The sequence below is a fragment of the Callorhinus ursinus genome, unplaced genomic scaffold (assembly GCF_003265705.2).
Source record: "Callorhinus ursinus isolate GAN/ISIS: 27379988/994484 unplaced genomic scaffold, GSC_fseal_2.0 scaffold47, whole genome shotgun sequence".
Taxonomy (NCBI): Eukaryota; Metazoa; Chordata; class Mammalia; order Carnivora; family Otariidae; genus Callorhinus; species Callorhinus ursinus.
The window spans coordinates 4866623-4891370 of record NW_027397109.1 but is presented as its reverse complement, the minus strand read 5'-3'; the positions used below and the strand labels follow the sequence as shown (position 1 = coordinate 4891370).

The 24748-nt window shown below is 46.9% G+C and overlaps 1 protein-coding gene across 10 annotated transcripts in view; it reads left to right on the top strand.

Annotated features, from left to right (window-relative positions):
• The window catches only part of TTC23 (tetratricopeptide repeat domain 23), an 89964-nt gene that overhangs the window by 61293 nt on the left and 3923 nt on the right, over positions 1–24748 (top strand). For 8 of the 10 annotated variants that reach the window (XM_025893254.2, XM_073882487.1, XM_073882488.1 and 5 more), the window contains 3 exons: positions 7758–7885; positions 12248–12397; positions 21270–21392. In XM_025893254.2, the coding sequence (XP_025749039.1) occupies positions 7758–7885; positions 12248–12397; positions 21270–21392 (401 nt within the window). Of the gene's footprint in view, positions 1–7757; positions 7886–12247; positions 12398–21269; positions 21393–21996; positions 24744–24748 lie in introns of those variants that run through there. The other 2 variants (XM_073882489.1, XM_025893257.2) reach the window with 2 other exon arrangements.

The window sequence follows — 24748 nt, the reverse complement described above, 5'->3', positions numbered from 1 at the left end:
CACACACACACACACACACACACACACACACACACACACACACACACTGGTTGGCTTTCCCCCAGGACGGCAGGACTGTGATCTGGACCTTAGTGACTTTGAGTGTAGTAATCCCAGCCAGATCCCCTGGGGGAAAATCTCCATGTTCCATCCAGTGCCATGGAAATCCACAGGCATGGGGACCTCAGCTCTGCTTCCCTGTGCTTAAACCTGTCTATGTAGAGTAGATTTTTTTTTTTTTTAAGAATCATTAATGAGAAAAATTTCTCATTTGGGGATTCTCCATAGCCTGCTCGATAAATGCCCATTGAAGGCATTGCCCTCTGATAAACAAAATGCCACTGGCCAAGAAGCTAGCATGTTTCAGGCTCCACGCTCAAGCGAATCCCTTTGCCCTGTGCCTTTCCTGCATTCCTTATGCAGACAAAACTGCCCTAGAAGTCACGAAGGATTGTGATTGCATAAGGACTTCCAATTCAGGCTCCTGGAATGTCACTAACCTGAGCCTGGCCCACTTCCCGGAGCGGCCATAGACAAACTTGGTATTAACAGCTCTCCCAACCCTGCTAAGTGTTCAGAGCATTGGCCTTGCCTTCATAACTCTTCTCCTAAAGGATATTAAAATGAAATGGGCGGAAGCCAAGTACATTTCAGTGTAAACCTTTGAGAGGCAGAGGCTGCCGAGCACAGGCGGCCTTGTTTGGAAGTGGCTCCATCTACAGCCTGGGCTCTGTAGGGTCCGGACCCAGCAGGATGGAAGGGGCCCTGTCAGAGCCTTGGGGGCTGGCGGTGGGATCCCTGGCTATAGGAACCAGACTCATGAGTGTAGGTGCATTCCCAAGCTGTAATTCCCCATGCACAAAGATATATATTTCCTTGGCCCCCACTTATCCTAGGCTCTCCCCCACATTTTGCACAGTAGACATAAAATATGTAAGCACCTGAAGCTAGGCATTGCCTCTTGAGGAAGTCTCATGTTTTATATACATCCATGATCCTCCCTTTTCTCAACTCTTCCTCCTGTGGACTGCCTTCTCAGCCTGCCCCTCTGCTGGGTCCTGTCCCACCCCCAGCCCACTCCCTGCCCACTGAGTTATCGATGCTCCTTGGGCCCTGTGTGTCCGACAGAGACAGGAAGTCAGACAGGCTCTGGAACACGCACACGCCCAGCTCCAGTGGACTCCTGACAGTGGTAACCTGGCCACCCAGGAGCAGCCACAGTCAGATGGCCTTCACCTGCCTGTGGCCCTCCTCGTCTGCCCCAGCTGGCTCCCTCACCCCACCTCCAACCTGGGGAGGCCTCTGGGTGGGGTCTGTGGTACAGCCCTGCTGGTGGAAATGAGTGTAAGCCACGGCTGGCCACACCTACCCAGCTCTCTCCCTTCCTCTTCATTCTTCCCTCTCCATCTTCCTTCCTCCTTAGCCTTCCCACACCCCCTCGAGCCCCGTGTGCTCTGAGAGACCTTTCCTCAGCTCCTAGGCAAGGCCCATTTCTTGCTACAAAATGCCCAGCCAGCCTGAGCCTGGCCTGCCTCTGAGCTCCGCAAGCAGATGTCAGCATCCATGCCTGCTCTGTGCTCTAGAGGCCAGGTGAGGAAGGAGAAGCTGCAGAGAGCAGGTTGGGTGAGGCCAAAGAAGAACCCTTACCCTGTCTCCCACCATCTTTAGTAGGGCCCCGTCTCAGAAACCTCTGGAAGGTACCTTACTGTACATCCCATCTAGAGGACCAAGGGCCAGGGCATGTCCAGGGTCACTCTGCAAGGTAGAGGCAAAGCAAGGCTTAGACAGAGGCCAACCACAGACTCCTTAACCCACTCCGGAACTGGAGAGTGAGTGACACTGTCCCCAGAAGTCCAGGGAGCCCAGAGAACGGACAGGTGGGGGCTGCAGGGTCGGCCGCTCTTGGGGCCAGCAGAGGATTAGAAGGGGTGGCCTCTTCCTCCAAGTCTGTGATGTTGGTCTCTCTTCACAAAGGGACAACCTGGGGCAAACTAAAACCTCATCAAGCCTAGCTTACAAACTGCCTTTCATCTTTATGTCTGAGAACAAAGTCTGTGGCTTCACTCCTCTGCTAGGGACGATGAAATACATGCCCTCTGTGATATCCCATTTTTCACTCTTCTACTGGCTAATAATTTGTGTTCAGAACTTCTAGGAAAAACCTATGTTATTTATACCCTGACTTGGCTTCAAAAAAGATTTTTAGGGCAGTTTCTGGAAAACATATATACTTCACCAAGACAGGTAACGGGCTGGAGGCTGCTGGATACCTGACCACCCCTGGGGGTCCACTAGTGGGTGGGACTGTGAGTGGTGGGGAGGTAGACATGGGGTCAGCTTCCTGGTGGCAAGGATGTTGGAGGCAAGCAGATCCCCACGGTGACGGAGCCCCTTACTGGGCCTGTGGGTTCCTGGCATTGTGCGCGCACTTTATATATGCTCTTCCACGCAAGCCTCACCCAGCCTGCTGCCATCTTGGTCACCTTATGCTACTGATGCAAACCTGCCCCCCAGAGATGGCCTTGGACTTCCTGGGATCACACAGCTAGTGAGCAGCAGGTGTGCCTCTCCCAGAAGCCGTGTCCAGGGCCTGTGAAAGTGTTCTTCCCAAAGAGGGTCTCCAGTGTGGACCACCAAAGGCCTTGAGGTGAGGAGAGAGCCTGACCTGGGCTTCCTAAGTCCTCATCCCCCCCTTTGCCCCCCACTCCCACCAGGGCTGGCAGGTGGCCTCGGGGCAGCTGCCTGTGCAGGGCCTGTAGCAGCCCCCAACAGGGTCTAAATGGGTCCAGTCTGTTTGTTTGCTGGGTGATGGACCTCCTCTGGGGTTAATGTCAGGCTAAATTCCCTGCGGTCCTTAATGTTTTTGCTGTGAGTACATAGTACAGACTCTTTCCCAAGACTGTTAACAAAAGATAATTGTCACATTGTACATGTAGGCCTCCCTCTTCATGAAAGCTGCCCTCACTGTTCAGCTCTTGCCTTAGGACAGCCTCAAGAAAATGAGCCCAGGGTTACCGGAATTTGTTTTAATTAAAAGCCTCCTAACCTCCAGCGTGTCAATGTGTAACCCCGCATTCCTCTTGCTCTTTGAACGAAGCCTGTTTTTGTTTTTGTTGTTGTTGTTGTTTTTGCCTGTATATGAACATAGAACCAAACAGAGTCTGGCAGGGCCTCCAAGAGACATTAAGCCCCCCTGCACACTGGGCCACACTTCGCCCTCGTGCTTACTCACAGACAGCCTAAACACTGTGTTGCAGTGGAAACGGGAGAGGACCCATGGCCTTGGGACACCTGTGCCACCGGGGCTCGGATTCACAAGCTAAGTCATGCTTCTGTGCTTTAGAAAATGACCTCATCTTCTGCCAAGGCCACAGGCATCAGGTTGCAGATGATTCTAGAAGAGGTTTTCAAAGTTGGGGGTGGCCATTGTGAGCTCACTGAAATGGCTGGCTCTTTGTGAACCCACACCCGGCTTCAGGGCACCAGGTCCATGCTGGGGCATGGCATCTCCTCACCCTGCTTGACCTTCCATCTTTCTGGAAATCATTTGTCCGCCATGGACCTCCAGGGTGGTGTCCACCCCCAGAAGAACAAACTGCTCATTAGGGAGTCACTCCTTAGCTGTAGTAACAGGACAAATTTGCTCTCCCCACGAAGACTGATCATGTGGCTCCCAGTTCAGAAACCTAATTTGGGGGTTAGGTGAGGGAAATACATCGGGGTCTTACAGTAAAGGAGTTTTCCTGTATCCCAGGTAAAGATAAAAGTAGTTTCAAATTTAGAGGCAGGGAAGGCACCTGCAGTGGATGCCCAATACCTTCCTCTGTTCCCAGACTCAAGGCTCTTCTGATCTACAAGGGCCCTGCCAGGATGTCCAACATGTGGCCAACTTATATGGGCCAACAACCGTCAGAGAACCCCTCCCTCGCCCTCACCCCATCTGACCAGCGACCTTGCAGGCAGCACCTTCAGAGGGCAGACTCCAGGGCAGAGCCCATCTCCAACGTCCCACCACCACCCCTGGTTTGCATTCACTTCAGTAACCCTGCTGCCTTTGTTTCAGTAATAAATCCCTTCCTCCCTTCCCCTCCCTTCCTTCTTCCCTCACTCTCACTCGCTCTTCCAGAAATCCATGTGTGCTAACAACCATCCTCTTTGGAAAGTATGAATACGCCTCCCTGAGTTAGAGGTTGAGCCATTTATGCACTGGTTTGTTAGGCCAAGCAGCGCCCTCTCTCCTAGCATCTTTGTGAGATCAGCTGCACTAAGGGAAAGGAGTAGGTGGCACTTGGGTCTAGGGCACCTGCGGTTGGTCAGCATGTGACTGCTGGGAGAAGGGATACCAAGAGGTAACAGGACATGGGGCTAGAAAGGTATCAAGTGCACTGTGTCCTCCTGTGTCTGAAAGACCAGCTCCTTACTCAGGAAGGCGAGGGAAATGCTACCCATCTCTTTTGCCTCCTCCTCTATCTGAGTAGGGCACCACTTCTGCCAAAGCCCAGGGCCTGAAACTCAGTCCCTGCTTGTCCAGCCCCAATTCCTTCCTACATGCTTGACATCTGCCAGTCTTTATGGTAAGGGCTCATCTCAGGGGAACAAGGCTGAGACTCATGAAATATCTCTAGTCTTAAAGAAGGGCTCAGTTGCATTCTTTGGTTAATTCCCAATTAGACAGAAAATTAAAATAGCAAGAGTGCTCCACTCTTGAATATCCTTGTTAATTTTTAGACCTGGAATGTTCATCTCTGTAATGCTTTTAAAATCAACAAAATAAATGCCACATCATCCCCACATTTACTGTCATGAGATTCTCAAAGTAGCCAAAATTGATACTTAGTTTGCTCATTAAATCTGTAATGCTTTCTCCCATGAGTCCGCTACAAGTAAAGACATTTTCTACTTGGCAGAATTTTCTCCTACCAAGAGAAAATTCTGAGTAAATACCCTAGAAATCCACCTGCTGCTCCAGCAGTGGACAGACCCCCATTGAAAGAAAGGAACAGGGGACTCCCATTCAATCAACTTCTGTCTCGCTACAAACTCGGGGGGCAGTGGGCACTGAGACCTCTCCAGAAGACTTGACCTCACAGCAGAATTCCTGCTTCTTTCTGGCAACGGCCTAGGTTCCAAGCAAAGTAAATCTTGCAGAGAAATGAAACTTACTTGTTCTCAGACCTAATTTTTCTCTTGATTGACTAGATTCGAAAGACACACTGTGCAGGTGTCTCCTTTCTAAAACAGGTCACATGGAGTATACTTGAATCATTCCTTGAGACCCAGCATGCTCAGGGTGAATTTCAGATGCTCTCAAAAGTCTTCGAGATGTGCCTGAGGTGCAGATGAGCCCAGTCTTCTGTGCCTTTTGACCACTCTTCTTTTCATAGTGCTCCCGTCCTGTTAATGTCTCAATGTCCACCTCCACTTCCTGTGTCCCTCCTGGTCAGCCACGCATGGGCGAGAGAGGTCTATAACCACGATCCTCAAAGCTGTCCCCGAATTCAAATGATAATCATTTATTGAGCATGGACTAGGTGTTAGGCATGTCCTCAGTTGTTTATATGCATGAACCCATTTACTCCTGACAACAACCCTATAAAGAAGGCGCTAGTGTTATGTTCCCCCTTTCCAGATGAGGGCTTTGAGGTCTAGCCCTTACACAGCTAGAACTAGGCAGCAGAGTCAGAGCCTGAACCCGGGCAATCTCCCGAGTGCAGCCTCAGGAACAGCCACCCTCTCTGCACAGGCTGACCCAATTCCTGTTCCTCTGTGACTTCCGGAATGCGGTATTCATACAGGCCTCTTTGGAAGCACCTGGCACTCCATATCACAGTATGAGAAAAATGAATTCAAGGGGTGATTCTTTGGAAAAGGTATTAAAATAGAGAAAATACTAGCTGGTCTAATCAAGAAAATAGCAAGGACACACAAAATTGGAGGTGATAAAGGGGAAATAAGCCAATGCAGAGGAAATGCAGAGAAGCAGAAGATTATGTTTTATCTTTTTGCTCGTATGTATTTGCACTACATGATACACATGAGATTTCCAAAAGGAAATGTCCAGTTGGCCACTGTATACAGCCACGCTCATTCATTTATGTGTTACCATTCATTTATGGAAGCTTTTGTTCCTCAACAGCAGAGTTGAATAACTGAGACAGAGCCCATGTGCTCCCCAAAGCCTAAAATATTTACCATCTGGTCCTTCACAGAAGAACTTTGCTGACCCCTATGCTGGAGCCCTGTGATTTCTCCAGTTTCAGACTCGTTCCTAGTTAATCTCTCGGTTCAGAATTTCCGAACCAAATAGTTGATGTAGATTCAGACTTCACATGTGTGCCTGTCCCATATATGGTGTCCCCGTTTTAGATGCTATTTTTCTAGCCAGGATGGCCTCTAGTGGGACAACCGTGAGGCCTCACCTCACACCAATACAGTTGCTTTTATCTCCATTGTAGGGATTCCTGACTGTGTTAGTTTTCTTCTGCTGCATAACCAATGATGGTTGCTTAAACCCATTTATTAACTTGGTTCTGTAGGTCAGAAGTCTAGTCTTGTAAGGCTGGCTTAAATCGAGCTCAGGCTGAAATCAAGCTGTCAGCCTAAAAGCAAGCCATCGGCCAGCTACATTCTCCTCTGGAGCATGGGGTCCTTTTCCCAACTCATTCCTATTATTAGCAGAATTCACTTCCTTTCGGTTGTAGGACTGAAATCCCCATTTGCTTGCTGGCTATTGGCCAGGGACCTCTCTCGTCATCTATGGACCACTCTTGGGTCCTTACACCATGGTTCCTTCCATCTCACCAATGGAGAACCTCCTTGTCAAATCCCTCTTGTGCTTTGAATCTCTCTGGCTGCCTTTTTTGTTACCGAGTGGAGAAAACTCGGCTTTTAAAGGGCTCGGGTGAGTTGGTTAAGCCCAAGGGATAATCTCACTTTCTTAAAGTCAACCATGTCATATCACAAAACCTCATCACAGGAGTAATATCTCATCATATCGGCAAGTTCCACCCATCATCACAGGGGAGGGATTAGACAAAGGTGAAGGGCATATGGCGCCATCCTAGAATGCTGCCTACCACACTGGCTTGTTGTAGGGAGCTCTATTCCATCTTCTTACCACAGCCAGTCCTCAGGCCTCATCTCTAGTCCTCATCCTTATGGAATATACCTGTTTTCTAATACCCTCATGGAACATTCGGCTCCCACTCACTGCTCTGGCTTCTAGTTCCTTCTTCATTTTCTATACCTGAGGTTTTCCTTTTCTTGCTTTCAAGGTTGGCATACATTTAAAAATATGTTCATTATATTATGACCACTATGTTTATGTGTTTGGAATGGTTGGGTTCCTTCCTTCAGTGGCATGTCAGCCATATTTTCCCAAATTTTAATGTTGTAAAACTAGGTTCTAAGATAACAGAGTCCATTAAAGTAAGTGGATCCTTGAAGCCATACCCTCAGTGGGCAGCAACCCGAGTTATAGGAAGAATTAATGGTTAATCAACCAGAAAACGTTACCAGTATGTTCAGGTCTGGGGAATATTTTACGTTTGCATTAGCTTTGCTTACCGTATTGCTGGGAGAGCTAAAATGTATGAAAGCCATATCCCTCTGAGACCTAAATCTTTTCTGAAAAACAGGCACATTAACTAGGTCCTCTTGTCTAAATACTATCTTCAAATAGTTCACCACCGCTAAAAAGCATTTTTATCCTGTTTCCATTTCAACTCTTCAAATGTTGTTTTGATGCTTTTCTTCAGATGTGGCCGAGCAGTATTTTCAAGAGAGCATGGCTAATCTTAAGGATGCTGAAGGGACGGGAAAAGCCAGATTTCTTTCAATTCAAGATGATTATTGCCGTTTTCTACAAGTCACTGGACAAAAAGAGGTAAGTGAGTTTGGTCCAGAGTTGACTGTTTACATGAATTAATATCCGAAGTGCTACTCCTTCGCTTTGCAAGCATCCATTAAGCCTAAGGCATGTACCAGGCTCGCATAGGAATAGGGATAAATAAACCCAGGTGGCCTCTCTTAGGCAGCTCCCAGATACTCAGTCTTGGGAAACAAAAACTATAAGAATGTAGATGCCATGGTCCCCCACTCCCCACAAGGGATCCTAAAGGGCTAGAAACCTTGAAAACCCAGTGGGCAAACCCTGCTTCTCACAGCCTGTGGTTCTGGCTAGGATAGAGGAAGGCAGTTAATGGGCCTGATGCCTCTCTCCTTATTTTGGGTTATGGAAGGAATTTACATATCTAATGAGAGCTACACAGCACAGAAGTTACAGCTTACGGTCCATTGAACCAGACAAGCATGCGTTTCTTATGGCTTGTAAAAATGGAACAAGACCCAGAGTTTATATTCACTGGCAATTAAATAAACCTTTGGGGACTTATTCCATGCAAAGCCTAACAGTTACCAGAAAGCCAGTTGATGTGGCTTGATTTATATAGATTTTTTTTTTCAACTTTAACCTATCAAGGCAAATCCTTGAGATGAAAAGCTTGTATTTCCTCTGCTATTCTGTAGACCTCCCCCACGGCTCTGCCCTAGCCCTTAACCCCTCACCCTTCTCTCAATTGATATGAGCTTAAGGAACGTGAGTTTTTAATCTAGATGCACCCATGTTCGTCAGGCCAAAGTAGGACTGCGGTAACCATAACAAATGGAGTTCCCATATTTTTTTGGATCACCCAACTAAGTAGAAAGGGGCCTTCCAGGGGCCTCAGTTTCTAGAATATCTGGAGAAGTTCTGTGGAGAGCGCTCAGGTCAGAAGTCTGGAGGGGAAGAAGGGGAGTCTGCCCACATCATGCCTTACACCTTCCAGCTCAGCAGTCACTTTTACCTCTAGAATGTACTGGTTATCATGTCCACCTCTGCCAGTCATCACCTCCTGCCTGGACCACTCGAACAGACTCTGGTCCCCCAGCTGCCTTTTCCACTCTTGCCTTTTTCTCGTCCATTCTGAATAAGGAAGCAATGGCGATCTTTTCAGAACGCAGATCTGGTCAGTGAACCCCCATTTTCAAATTACTCCAGTGGCTTCTCAGTGCCCTTAAAATAAATCAGAATCCTGTATGTCTCATAATACCTTCAATGCAATCTGGATTCTGCTGACATTTCCGGTCTTATTTTCCCCCTTCCCTCAATCTGTTCTGGCCACATTGACCTTTTCTAATCCTCACTTCCAGGAAGTACCAACTTTCGTTTCCTGCTCTTGGAAGGCTCTTCCTCACTGATCACCTGGCTAATACAGATCCATCTTTGAGGACCCATCAGCTTGACTAATTCCTTTCCCCAGTCTTCATTTGATTCTTCCCATTATTGTATAGAATCATTTTTGACATAATAATAGGATAAGGGGCGCTTGGGTGGCACAGTGGCTTGAGCGTCCAACTCTTGGCTCGGGTCAGGTCATGATCTTGGGATCGTGAGTTCGAGCCCCATGTTGGGCTCTGCGCTGGGCGCAGAGTCACCCTGGGACTCTCTCTCCCTCTCCTTCTGCCCCTCCCACACATGCACTCGCTCTCTCTCTCTCTCTCTCTCTCTCAGATAATTTTAAAAAATATGATAAGCACAGTATAGGAATAACGTAACAACATAATAAGAATAGTAAGTTATATGTGGATGTGTACCCTCTCTCCCCTGACTGGACCGAATTCCGTGAGAGCAGGGACCCTCTTGCTCCTGGTGGGGAGCCATGAGCAGGTGGGTGGGTGGATGCTTGGCTGTGGGTCGCCTGACTGCTCCGGCTACCACAGGGCATCTACCCTCTCCCCCGTTTTTGTCTGGCTTCCTGCCCTGGTATCTGTCACCGATGCCACACTTCACCGCCCTTGCCCTAGTCACCCAAATCAGTGGTATTGAACTAGAGATGTACCTTGCTCCCCTCGACCTCCCTTGGAGATTTTGGCAAACTGGCTCTTTCCGTTCTGTCCCTGCCAGCCCTTCTAGTGCCCTGGCAAGAACAGAAAAAGCTGCATCTTCCTCAGGTGGACGCAGCTTGTGCCAGAGCACATTGCTTGGAGAGTGGCACACAGGCTGGATTTCAGCTGTCCTCGCTGTCCTGTCCTTGTGCATGACACAACTCAACCAACCGGACGTGGCAGGCTTGCACGGTGCTCACCCTGGCTGCAGCCCTCTCCCTATGGGTTCTCGCAGGTGGCCAACAAGGCTGGGCCCGAGGACAGTCCCAGGCATGAGCACGGCCCTGTGCTCAGACCACCCCAGATGCGGTCATTGCCCCTGCATGGGCTAGAGCCCTGTGCTAGTGTGAAGGTGATCTTTGGGAAGGACAATGACTTTTAAGGTAAAATGTAAGTGAAGGTCACTCTGCCACAGATTAAGACACTTGTGTGGGGCTTCTCTTCTAGTTTTCTGCTCCAGAACCTTCTCCAGCTTCTTATTCCCCATAAGAAAATCCAAACTCCCGAGCCTGGCATGAAGGCCATCCACCAACCACCAGCCCTGCCTGCAACTCCTGCCTCATCTCCCCCTGCTGCCCTTCCTACTCTGTGCTGCAGTCAGATGAGCCCGCTGGCTGGCCCTGCCCTTCTCCCACCTCACCCCTGGGCTCCCAGTTTCCCATGCGCCCTCTCCTCAGCCCACCCGGGTCCTATTTTTCCTTCATTCCTGTCTGTTACGCTGTTCTACCTCTCACAGACTGACGCCATCTCTGTTTCCACCCATGTAACATCTCTTCCATTGCCATCTCCACCTGCCGTTCAAGTTCATGCACATCTCTCTCTAGTTTCCCCCACCAGGCTAGAAATGGCATCGAAAGCCTCATTTAGCAAAAAGAGTCTGGCTCTTCTTTCCATCATTGGCTCCTCAAAACCTGACAACCAGTTTCCATGGACAAGTTGCCAAGCCCAGCACCTGCACCTTGCCAAATCCTTGCTCACAGATGGCCGGGGGTGGGCTTCAGCATCAGGCAGGTTCCCCACGCACCAAGGTGGGTCACACACTTCACAATTTACAGTTGCTGTGCTCCTAGGGTGTTTCATCTTTCCACAAAGAAATTGTTTCTGCCTTATCAATGCCTTCGCTGTTCCACACCCCACACCCCACCCCAAGCACTTAACTCATATTATTGCCCATAAACTGAGTAAAGCTTTGTCAGCTCCTTCTGCCCGTGGAGCGCTTATCAGGATGCCTTCAGGGCTGTTTGGTGGGGGAAGCCCTTTAACGGGTTCCAGCCTTATTTGGCTCTCAAATTCAGCGTTTGTATTCCATTGCCATAATCATGCTTTCATGAAAGTACAAGGCCATGGAAGAATTTCAGAAGAAATGTGGGGGATGGACAGGCAGGACTTTCCCTCTGTACGTCTTGGGGTCTGACTGAAGAGATTAATGTCAGAAGATCCTGGTTTCTGACCAACTCATGTTTTTTATTCCACATTGGTGTAAATAAATCTGATAAACCACACAAAATGTCAAATATATTTAATTTTTTTTTGCCATGTTAGAATGTTTGCTTTTGGTTTCCTAAACTATTTCTTATGAGAAATAGAAACCCCCGGAATATATTCTGGATGTTTTGTAAGTACATAAATTGCCAGGAAACTCTAATTTTCACTTACATAAGAACGTCACTGTGCGCAGAGGGAAAAAGAGCCTGCAACTGAAAAGGATTAAAATTACAGGCCAGATTCAGATCCTAGGTCAAACACAGGGGAGCTGTCTGATCCTGAGCGAATTTCCGACTGCTCTGTGCCTCAGTTTCCTCCTCTGGACAGTGAGGATTAACATTGTACTTATCTAAAGGAGACAGAATTAAATGAGCTCAGGCAGGTAAACTGTTCAGCGCAGTTCTTGGCACCTAAAGGATGCGATACATGTTAGCTTCTGTCTTACTACTCAGCTAAAATGAATTCCTGTAATACCTGAGGTGGCTTTGTTCTCCAGGTGTCCTTCATGCATTCTGTCTCCATGGTTAATACCTCCCTGCCCTCGTATGTGCTATTTCCCGTGTCCTGTTTAAAGAGAAAAGTAGGCTCAGCTCATGAGACACTACCCAAACCCAATCCCTGAAAAGTGAAAATACACATCAGTTACATCATTTTCTTTTTTGAGAGAGAGAGGGAAGGTGCATGTGCGCATGTTGGGGAAGGGGCAGAGGGAGAGAACATCCAAGACAAATCCAAGAGTGGGACGCCTAACTGACTGAGCCACCCAGCCTTAAGGGGCGTTGATCTTTATCAGCCTTTGAACTTTCTAACCAAACTTTGATCTTTGTTCCTTTCACAGAGAGCAACCTCAATCCTGAGAGAGTCCCTGGAAGCTAAAGTGGCCATGTTTGGTGATCTCAGTCCCGAGGTGGCGGAGACCTACCGGCTGTTGGGTGGGGCTGACCTGGCACAGGGGAACCACAGTGGGGCCCACAAGAAACTGAAGAAGGTAAAGCTGGAGCCAGTACTAACGTGGAGAAAACTCTCCCCACAGGGCACTGTTTCTCCCTCCACCATGCTGTTTTTAAATGAAACTTTATCAAGTGGCTAATTTAAGTAAGATGACGTCACTTTTGCAGTCAAGCTAAGCCAACACTTTTTGGAAGAATGATATAGTCATCCTAATATACGCATATGTTGTTAAATGAATTATCAATGATTTTTTACCATGCAGATATTTTCAAGTTTTTGCCTAGGGCAATTTATCCATCTTTTATTTTATTGTACTCTTTTTTGTACAGTTTATGGAGGAATTCTTGAATCCTTGTGTGTGTTCTTCTGGTGTTTATATGTTTGTTTCTTTTTAAAATCTGGGGTTTGTTTGTATGGAAGGTGTGAGGTAAGGATCTAATGTTATCTTTTTTCCCAATGGCTACCTAGTTGCCCAGCACCGTTTTATTAAAGAGCCCATCTGTGCTCCAGTGATCTGAGAGAACACTTTCATCATGTACTACACTTCTATATATACTTGAGTGGATTTCTGGATTTCTGTTCTCTTCCATTTGTCTTTTTGTTTATTCAAATTCCAGTGCCTCATTGTCTTAATTATAGAGATTTCATAGCATGATTTAATAGCTGGTAGGACTCGACTCCCCTCATGGTTTTTTATCTCCCTAGAGTATCAGGTTTTCTAGACATTTTTGCATATTTATTTTTCCACATGAATTTTAGTATCAACTTGTCTAGCTCCATAAGAAGTTTGGTGGTATTTTTTGGAGGATCGTGTTATTTATAAACTTCTGGAAGACTGACATCTTTATGATGTACAGTCATTCTACCCAAGAACAAGGGATGTCTTTGTATTTGTTCATGTCTACTTATGTATCATTCAGGCACATTTTAAAGTGTTCCCTATATAAGTTCTGCACATTTCTTATTAGGCGGATTTCTAAGCATTTCCTCTTCCTTAATGCTGTTATAAATGGAGTTTTATCTAGTATTATACCTTTTGACTGTATATGTGTGTATGTGTGTGCAAACTGTTGGTTTCTCTCTGTTATTTTTTGTTTTGCTAGCTTAATTCTTTTCTTCTTTGAGTTAATTTGAGCATTAGTCCTTTCAGGTTTTTCAGTGTACTATTACATCATTTGCAAATAATTTTACTTTCTGTTTTCCAGTTCTTATGACTCTAATTGATTTCTCTTGTCTAATTGCATTGACTGTTACCTCTAGTACAGTAATAAGTAAGGGTAGAGATAATAGGCATCCTTTTCTTGTTTTGATCCTAGTGGAAATGCCTCTAGTGATTCTTCATATAGTAAATGCTGGCTTTGGACCAAGGTTTATATATTTTATCATGATAAGGAAACATCCATCAATTTCTATTTTCATGAGTGTTTTTTATTAGAAATAAATGCTGGATTTTATTAAAGAGTTTTTCAGCATCAATGGAAATAAATAATCATATGATTATTGTTAGATTACTTAATATGGTATATTTTATTATAATATTGAACCAACCTTGCATTCCTGAAATAAATCCCCTTAGTCATATTGAACTATTTTCTCAATACAATGTTGATTCTGTTTGCTAACATTTATTTTAGGATTTTTTTGCACCAGTATTGGTAAGTGATATTTGTTTAAGTAACAATGTTATATTTGCTTCATAAAAATAATTTGGACGTTTACCTTAATTTTCTATGCCTGAAGGAATTTATACAGCACTAAAACTATCTAGCCTTTGAAAGTTTGTACCCCCGTGAAACTCTTTAGGTCTGGTGTTAATTTGAATGGTGGGAAATTTCTTGACGCTCTTCTCTATTTCTCTATAAAAAATTGCCTCTGTTGAAGCTTTCTATCTCCGATGAGGTCATTTTAGTAAACTGTATTTATCTATTTCACTATCATTTTCAGATTGATTTGCATGGGGATTTGCAAAGTAATCTCATGAATTTTTAAAATTTCCACTTTTTTCATAGTTATCTTCCCATTGTAATTTCTTCATTTTGTATTTGTATTTCCTCACTTTTTTCATTGACTCAGTTAGCGGTTTGTCTATTTTGTCAATTTTTCAAACTCCATAGGTCAATAGCCTTCCTATTCTGTTTTACTAATTTCTGATTTTATCTTTATTATTTCTTTTCTCATGACTTATTTTGTTTTACTTTGTTGGAGTTTTTCCTTTTTGATTTGGGAATTGAATTCATTTGTTTTCATTTTTACTGAGACAGTGTTTTAGGCTGTGACTTTTCCTTTTCTTGTTGCTTTAGATGCATCTCATAAATATTGTCATGTTGTGTTTTCATTACATGAATTAGTTTTAAAATGGGGAAAACCTGGGAACCTCTAAGTAACATAACTGACCAAACCAAAAGAAATTAACTTTAGTTCTGAGTGGGCTGCCCTGTGCATTGAGCCTTCTTCCCTTACGATTTTTCTGAATCTGTGGCAGAAGGCATCAGGTTTGGTGACGTGTGGTGCCTAGTTTTTAACAAGATGATACATATACCTGTTATCACACGGTCAACGGCAGTTATCGGTCATCTTCTGTACGCCAGTAGCTGTGCTCTGCAGACCTGGGGAAACAATGATCAAGACAGATATGCTTCTTGTCTCCATAAGACTTTCCAGCCTAACCCGGAAGATATGTTAAACTAATCATTTCAAATAATTTAAACATTATACATGTGCCAAAGATATGATTGAGGGAAGACGGAGGAGGGAAGCTAAGGTGGCAGTTGCCCTGGGTTTCTCCATCCTCCACTTCTTTCTTTTTTTTTTAAATTTTTTATTGTTATGTTAATCACCATACATTACATCATTAGTTTTTAATGTAGTGTTCCATGATTCATTGTTTGTGCATAACACCCAGTGCTCCATGCAGAACGTGCCCTCTTTAATACTCATCACCAGGCTAACCCATCCCCCCACCCCCCTCCCCTTTAGAACCCTCAGTTTGTTTTTCAGAGTCCATCGTCTCTCATGGTTCGTCTCCCCTTCCGATTTACTCCCCTTCATTCTTCCCCTCCTGCTATCTTCTTCTTCTTCTTTTTTTTTCTTAACATATATTGCATTATTTGTTTCAGAGGTACAGATCTGTGATTCAACAGTCTTGCACAATTCACAGCGCTCAGCATAGCACATACCCTACCCAATGTCTATCACCCAGCCACCCCATCCCTCCCACCCCCACCACTCCAGCAACCCTCAGTTTGTTTCCTCAGATTAAGAATTCCTCATATCCGTGAGGTCATAGGATACATGTCTTTCTCTGATTGACTTATTTCACTCAGCCTAACACCTTCCAGTTCCATCCACGTCGTTGCACATGGCAAGATCTCATTCCTTTTGATGGCTGCATAATAGTCCATTGTGTATATATACCACATCTTCTTTATCCATTCATCTGTCGATGGACATCTTGGCTCTTTCCACAGTTTAGCTATTGTGGACATTGCTGCTATAAACATCGGGGTGCACGTACCCCTTCGGATCCCTACATTTGTATCTTTGTGGTAAATACCCAGTAGTGCAATTGCTGGATCGTATGGTAGCTCTATTTTCAACTGTTTGAGGAACCTCCATACTGCTTTCTTCCATCCTCCACTTATGAGCTCATACTTATTGACTGATTGTTATATCCCTGGCACTGTGTTGAACGATTTACATATATTAACTTATTTAAACCCTATAGCAACCTGAAGAGTCGGATACCTCTACTGTTTTTTACAAAGAGGAAAACTGAGGCTAAAAGGCTAAGTGTCTCAGCATTGATTGCAAGGTCAGGAGTTGTTGGAGTGGGGCTTTGGCACCAAGGAGTACGGGCTATGCGATCTATCCTGCAGTTCACCCAGTTCACATCTCGGGCTTCTCAGTAAGATTTTGTTTGAACGAGGGCTTCCTATCCTTAAAAAACATTTGAGAACCAGTGACACAGTGGGGAGAATGCCAAGATCAGGATAAAAAGGAGTCTTTGGATTACCGCTGACAGAAAACAGTCAAACTAGCTCAGGTATAAAGGGGTATCTATTGTCCTGTGGTCTCCAGGGAAGGGCCAACAGGCAGATGATTAGCAGAGCAGGATGCAGCGGAGCCTGAGGAGAATGTTCCAAGGCTGTCTCTGCCTGGACTCCTGCCTGCTTCTCTCTCCACATCCTCCTCCTCCTGTGTCATGGTAGTCCCTCCCTTCAAGATGGAGGTCATGGCTGCCCGCCCTCCAGAGTTTTACTTCCTACTCTTGTGCCATTTCTCAGTCATAGCTTGAAAGATCTTAGGGAAAGGGCTATAGATCTGGCCTGAATCAACTGCTCATCCTGGATCAGTTAGCCGGGGGCGTGGCAGGATGTAAGAACATGGTGCCCTCAAGGCAGCTGGGTGGCCCAGCGTGGAGATGGTGCAGTAAACGCGGTCCCATAGTCAGAAGACCTGGGACAGGGTCCCTAGAGCCCCTTCCTGGTTTTGAAGCCTGTGCAATGAGCCCAGTAGGCATCCAGTACCTTCCTCCCTGAGAATATTCCAGGCCAGTGAGGGAATTGCAGATTGTAAACCCCCAACTGTGGTATTGTGTGCTGAGTTCTCCCGGTCCACATTGGGCCCTATGGGAGGGAAGGGGCTTAGGGAAGGTGTCCATAGATAAGTAGTCCTGAAAAAGAGTGTAGCCTAGCAGAGATAGGAATTCCCAGGTTGGAAAAGGGGCGGGAGAAGAGGTTCAGGGGCGAGAGAGTGAAGCCTCTTTAAGAAGCAAAAACTAGTGGGCGCCTGGGTGGCTCAGTTGGTTAAGCGACTGCCTTCGGCTCAGGTCATGATCCTGGGGTCCTGGGATCGAGTCCCACATTAGGCTCCCGGCTCAGGGGAGAGCCTGTTTCTCCCTCTGACCCTCTCCCCTCTCATGCTATTTCTCTCTCGCTCGTTCTCTAATAAATAAATACAATCTTTAAAAAAAAAAAAAGACGCAAAAACCAGTTAGGGCTGACCGTCTGTCGGGAAATCGTCTGGGAAAGACATGGAGGCAGGTCTCTGCAGCCCTGTTTGTAGGTTAAGGGCCTGAGACTTGATCCTTTAAGCAGGGGTCCCAAACAATGACCAGTTCACTGCCTGTGTTTATTTCATTACAGTTAAGGATATAAGTCAAGTTAAGAATGGTTTTCACAGATAATCATAAAACCTGTCATCATTGTACAGGTGATCATAAATTGATTGGAGTATAGGGAACATAAACTGAGCCCCCACTGAGTGAAATCTTAGCTGCGCCAAAAAAGAAACCCATTCTTCTCCTGAGTAACACTAGATTACAAAAACACCTACTCGTAGTTTCATTGATAAAACAAACTCGAGGAAGTTTGCTCTCGCTCTTGTTACATATGTGCCTATACAGTAAGCCTCAATGTTTGTCTCTATATTTAGAGACAAAAGCCCACAGTATTTACCGTGTGGCCCTTTGCAGAAAAAGTTTTCTGAACGTTGCTCTAAGCAGCTGGGTGCCGTGAAGGGAATTTTAAGCAGGGCACCACAGGTCTATATTTGTACTTTGGATTTTAAAAAAAAGAAACAGTGAGGACAGTGTGGAGAATGGACTGGAATGGGCCAAGAATCAAGGCAAGAGGCTTGAGAAAGATGAGAAGCCTCTGTGAAATGGTGGTAACAGCAGCACCCAGACTTTCTTGCCCCCACACTGTCCCAGGGGTAGAATGAGGGGAGGGAAGTGAGGCTGCTTTATTGAGAGTCGCAGGATCCAGTGGGGCTCAGGGGGCCACAGAGCACCAGAAGAAGGAGAGGACAGAGCTTTCCTGGCCGAGACACTGCCTGCCTTGGGAGCCTCCACTGTGATTCCTCTTCCGAGGGTTCAGCCTAGCCACTCAACTCTGGGCCGGGGAGGGACCCCAGGAATGGCGGAAGCTGGCAAATGTTAGCAGATGCCCAAGAAGCTTGAGCAGGGGCCACGCGGACCTTCATGAGGGCCCCCCGCTGTCCCCGGTGGGGTGGGGCAGGTACCACGACCGATCACAGGCTCGGAGCCAGGCTGGCTGCAGCCCAGGGCAGCTCGTACGTCATTCCTAATCCTCACAGCCCAGCAGGTTAGACCTTAGTAGCCCTGTCTTACTGGCAAGGGGCCTGAGGAACCTGGAAACAAGTAAGTTGTATATGGGCAGGTTCCTCTTAAGTAAGGTTCACCAAGCATGGGATGTTAAAGCCCTGCATGAGGGTGACCTTCTGAATCCGACTCTGGGGCAGGGGTCCCTGGGCCCAAGGATCTGCATTTTAGCTTCTGGGGGAAGTTTGAGATCACTGCTGTGGGCCCCATGCCCACCCACGGGGCTTAAAATCAGCTCAGCCTCAAGAAACTGTCAAATTTCATCACTCCCAAAGACTGCCATGGAAGTTAGTGAAATTTTTTCCCTTTAGTTTGGCCTCATTAACCATCAGTCCCAAACGCCATGGCTTTGACATTTTAAAGCTAACGGGCCATTTGCCAGAATGCGGGAAGAAAGGATTGAAACTGGTATGTCCGTCAGTCGCGCGTGCTGTGGTCCATGTGCACGTGGTCCCCACTGACACTCCTCTGCGTGTGCCCATCTGAGGACAGGGCTGGCCACGCTGTGAACGCTGGGGCACGCACACAAGACTTAAAACCCGTCCTGCACGTCTGTCTGCTGCTGAGCCCGACTTTCTCAGTTGCCGTACTTAGCCCCGGGCTCCGCGGAGCCAGCAGCAGCTTTCTAAAATAAAGCTACAGGCAGAGTGTTTCTCTCCTTTTTATCACAACAACAGCTCTGTTCCCCAAGTTTTCAACTCTGGAACAGGAATCCAGTGAACACCGGCTTTTCCAGATGTGCCCTCCTGTGCTGAATGGCCTGGGCATGGTTCCGTGGGCACAAAGAAAACAGGAAGGCACGAGAAACAAAGCAGACCATGGGATTAAATTACTGAGAGGAAAAACCATATTATTGATCTGTTTTTCAAAGGCATCTGCCTGCAGGGCGCAAGGGGAGAAATCTGTTGGCTCCAGATGGAAATTTCCATAGCAAAAGTTCCATATGCTTTTGCAACATAGAGACCTGGTTTGATTCTAGGATGGGCGTCACTGCCAACATTTTCATCCAGGGGAAAGGCTGCAAAAAAGCGTTCCTAAAGACTGTTTCCCAGGGCAGTAGCCTCTCGGGACTCATCCTGGACCCAGTGACAGGGTGAAGTTGGGGTGGCCTCCCCCCTTCATCTGGCCTCCCTAGTGAGTACTTTCCTCTTCAGGGTCAGTCTACTGCCTGACTGCTTCACAGCTTCCAACATTAAACATTTCCATAAAAGAATAACATGATGTTACATGAGTGACCGCTCTCCAAGAAATTCAAAACCCACTATGATGAATCATTTGAAGAAAGGCAGAGGAAAATGGTTTTTATTCATAGATTGTAGATGAGAAAGCCATCCCTGGAAGGGTCTCATGTGATCATGGATCAAGACCCAAGACCAGCCGTTCCTCCAGCCGGCCAAGCACCCAGAGCCTTCTGGTTGACAGCTGTCTTTTATACATAATTCACGCACTGTCATTCTGTCAGCCGACCACTGAGTTTTACTTTCCCTTTAGCCCGTGTGGTGTTTTCCTGGTTGCCCCGGATACCAGGAAATCCAGAGCAAGTTTGGAGTCCCCACACAGCCCCATGTTAGCCCACACTGTTTTCAGGTGTGGTCTTATTTACTGTCCTTGATCCTGATTTTCCTAATGGTCATTGACTAAACCCATTGCCGGGCTGCAGCAGGTCCCCTCCCATCCTTTTTGGAAAGAGAGGAAGGTCATGACATGAATTTCACATCAAAAAAATCCTGTTCTTAAAAAAAAAAAAAAATTCTGTTCTTGGGTTGAGAAGCACGCTTGAAGACGTTCCAGGTACTCCATCGGTTGGGTTGATACAGGATAATCATGGGAGTGGATGGTTAAAGGGATCAAGGTCATCCAGTTTTGACCTTCTGTGGGGAAAAGGTGGAGCCTCCCTTGCCCGCTATAGGCTAGGTGGGAATGAGAAGTCCGGCCCTGCTGGCCATAGGAAGAGGCCCCATGAGGACAGCCCACGCACAGCACCCTTCCACCTTTGTTCTCCCTTAGAAAACACAGACGGCCCCACACAAGACTACGTTTGCTGTGGAAAGCTCCTCAACTATTAGAACTATTGTTCTTGTGGAGTGCTCAGTGCCTTCAAAGTTCCTAAACTGGTGTCAGAATCTGGAGGGCGCAGAACTGTGGGTCTGCACAGACCGTCCCGGCCCGAAACTGGCCGTTTGTCAGAGCCTCACTAGAGGCGGGACAACTGTGAGTTTATGGGCACGTGACCAGCGACAGAGGAAAAGGCAAAATCTCCTGCATAAATTCGGCGTGACCTTAAACAAGTGGAAAGAGTGGTGGTGTGAGGGGCCAGCCCGCGTGGCTCAGTCGGTGAAGCGGCTGCCTTCGGCTCAGGTCATGATCTCAGGGTCCTGGGATCGAGCCCCACATCGGGCTCCCTGCTCAGCAAGGAGCCTGCCTCTCCCTCTGCCTGCCGCTCCCCCTGCTTGTGCTCGCTCACTCTCTCTCTGACAAATAAATAAATAAAATCTTAAAAAAAATAATAATTAAAAAAGGAACGGCTGGTGTGACCACACCGGCTCAGGAAGGACTCGGGCAATGCAGCTGAGCTCCACATCAGAAGGGAAACCGGCCATGAAAAGGCAGCCCAAAGGGCTTAGCTTGAAGAGGGTGTGAATCTCTTGCTCTTTCTGGCTCCGAAATGGGCAAGTCTGGCTTCTATACATAAAGCTGGCTGCTTTGACGGACATGTGGGTACGCAGCTGGATTCCCCACAATAGCAAGTCCCACTGATGTGTTTGTCCTCTAAATATTTGTGTTGCAGTTGTCCTGGAGAAAGATGATGGTAGCTTGCTCCAAGACAGTGGCCAGGGGATGGAGCAAAGTCATGGGGGAGTCGAGGGATGTCGATAAAGATGTAGAAGCCACGGCACATGGCAGCTCGGAGGTGAGGAGTGAGGGAGACAAGGATGCCAAGCACACTTCCTAGGCTGGCACTCAGACACTCAGGGAAAGCTTTGCAGATGGGGCCCACTCTCAGCAGCTGTGTGAGTGGCAGTTCCTGGGCCCCCCTTTCTTCCTCATCTCCCATGTCCCTTGTCCTGGGGCCCCTGGTCCGACCTTATCTGTCCTTCTGTCAAGGGAGGCTGCCTACCCACCTATGCAGCAGGTGGGTCTCAGAATTAGTGGGTCTCCAGGTTAAGGGAGCTGCAGGGCTGTGTGTGTGTGCATGCAAGAGACATAGAGAGAGGGAGGGAGGGAGAGAGAGAGAAGGGGAATCAGAGTATGCTTCCTCAAACACTTTCCAGTCCTCCTGCCTGGGACCCCACCACCACCTTCCCCCCATCCTGCAAGCCTCAACTCACATGTCACCTCACAAAGGCCTTCAGCCTGCCCCTCTCTGCTCTGTCACTGAGGTGGACACCGGGGGCATATTGCAGGGGCTCTGCAAACATCTCCACAGGAACGGGTGGGTGTGGAGGAAGATGTGGGCCCAGTGAGGGCAAGGCTGGTTCCTGCGTAGGGCTCAGGTTTTCCCCCGGTTTCTGCAGGAAAATGTGAGCTGATGAGTTGTGTTTCGGTTTGTCCTTTCCGTTCTCCCAAGGTCATCATTTGAGTAAATCACTTCTGCCTGCCTGGTAAAGATTTGTAAAGGAAAGCCTACTGGTGTTTTTCTAAACCTTGAAGACATTTCGCACTCCCACGTGTTTTAGGTTCTGATATCTTTTTTTCTTAAGACCAGCCTTGAGAACTGACGTGAAAACAGAGGCACAGTGCATGAGTTTCTGGGTAATTCTCTGCCATGGGTGTACTGTTGCAGCAGATAACGTGTACAGAGGAGTAGTGACTTCAGATCTTGAGCATTAGAGTCATTCTTTACAAATATACCTTTCTCTGGCTTTGTTCTTCATTTCATATAAAGACAAAATACATGTGATAGCATGACAGGCTTGGCATGGACCCTTATCAGGCGTGGCAAAGTCTGTCAGTTTTCCATTATTGAGCCACGCGACCTTGCAGCTGGCTCTAGAGCAGCGGCCTTGCTGCTCAGCCTCTGTTAGTAAGAAGGATATGTCCCATCAGCACTTCCATTGTCTGACATTCCTTGATAGGAAGGATGCGGCAATTCTAGGACTTAAGGCTGGACGTTGATGGCGGAAGGGAAGGCTAAGGCACCCCAGTACAGCTCTGCAGAGGCGCTGCTATGAAAATAATGAATGGCCTTGAGTTCTGACTGCAGAAGGTGAGGGATTCCTGCCTAAACCAGAAGATACGCTTCTTTGTGAGTTTGGGTATTTAGCTGTTGTGGTTTTCTAAAGCCAGAGTGACTGAGTCAGCTAACCTCCATGCCAGAGCTGCCCCCACCAAGCCACCCCTCCAACCACACTGGGAAGGCGTGAGCTCTGGGGCACAGAGGTAGACCAGAGCTAGGAAGACACCAACTGATGGCTCCTGTCTCAGCTGCTTTGTCTCCGGGGCCCCTTAGGAACCTAGCTCTCCAAACTCAGTCATGTCAAAAAGAATTTTTTTAATTCCACATCAGATGCTTAAGGTTGTGTCTTAACGACCCCGGCAGCCATGAATGACTGCTAGGAGGAGGAGCACCCAGCCAACAGCACTCTTGCAACCCCTGAACTTGCCTGGATTTGGAGGGCGAAAGTTTGTAATGCTGTACCCACGGTGAAGTTCCCTTACTGGAGGTTTCGGTAGCTGATGGATCCCTGGAGCCATGTGGTCCAGCCATGTCTTCAGGCTCCGTATAAGAATTTCCTCAGATGACCTCCTTGTCCACTTGTGTCCTTATTCATTCATCTAGCAAATATGGCACACACTCCGGTGCCAGGGACCGGGCAGGGCCCTGGGGCACAAAAACAAGCAACACAAACATGGTCCCTCTGGGGACAGCTTGCAGGCTAGTGTAGAAGCCAGCGTCCCCTTTTGTCTTTATGCAGCGGGAGGAAAGCTTCTTGTTTGATGTTTAAGGAATAATAGAAACACAAATGACTTCTCCCAAGCCCTGCAGATAAAATCAAAGAGAAAAACAGCAATGTCATGGCTCCCCCAAATTCATCTGGATCCTGGAAACCTCAGGGTTTTTTGTCGACTTAAAGAAAAATGAGAAACACCCATGTAGGGACTGATATCAGACTGGAGTGCGCTGGCCTTGGAAGAATCTGGAGGACACCAAACAGCTTTTATTTATGGTGTTGAATGTTCTGTTGCCAGTGTTTGGGAGTTCTTTACTTAGTTCAGAGAGGTGTTTACAATGCCTGGCTCCCAGTAGGTTCAATTAACAATTTATTGACTTTGTCTCTGTCGATGTCTATATTTTTAACAGAAGAATCGAAATACCTATTTCACGCAAAAATGCTTAAACAAATTTAGCTAAGAGGAGCAGAACATTGAGAAATTCAATTTACGTTTCTTAGATAAATACGCGGCTATGTAAACATTTTCTAGTAAGGATCAGTGAGGGGTGATTTCACTCTTAAAAAGGTAGCTGTTGAAGACTATTCCAGCTAATGGGTGAATGATTCTTTCCTGTTGTGGTGCCTGGTATGGCGTCCCTGGGCTCTGTCATCATAAAGGAGATTAGGCAGGGGCTGAGGACCTGTTTCCCTCTCTTAGCTGGCATCCCTTTACATATCTTCTCGCTTCAGCTAGAATTTGGGGCAAATCTTCTTAATGAAGATAAGTAGCCTTTACAAAAATCTATTCATGCCAGGGAGAGAAGAGTCTTGACTACCGGGGTCTAGGGAGTAGGGATGGGGATGGAGGGGCTCACCTCTCTTGGGCTTGAGTATTGATCATGACCCTCTCTCCCACCTCTGCTCTCTCTACAAACATTTTCCCCAGGGAAAAGGATCAGCACACAAGGTCTGGAATGGAGGTAGTTAGTAAAACCAGTGAGAATTTGTATAAGCTCTGTCAGTTGCCATGTCATTGTTCCCAGGAATCTGTGAATATTTAGCTACTAGTATGTCTTTCCCTAGCGAATGAGGGGCCAGAGAGAAACTTTGGTAACCAATGGGATAGGATGGAAATTCCTCCTGATTTTTGGATTTTGGAGGCCATCTGTTAAGGCAGGGTAAACTGAGACCTCAGACCGTCTCAAATAATCGCTATAATGTCAGTAAAATTCTAATGTCACGATGAACAAGTTAGCACCAAAGCATGTTGACATCAGCTCATCTCAAAATGAGCTGCATCAGAAGCACTCATAAATATGCGAACAGAGGAGTCAGGTGGGTTTAAAATTAGACCTGATCTTTTACACTAAGTTAAGGTATTTCTGGCCATGTA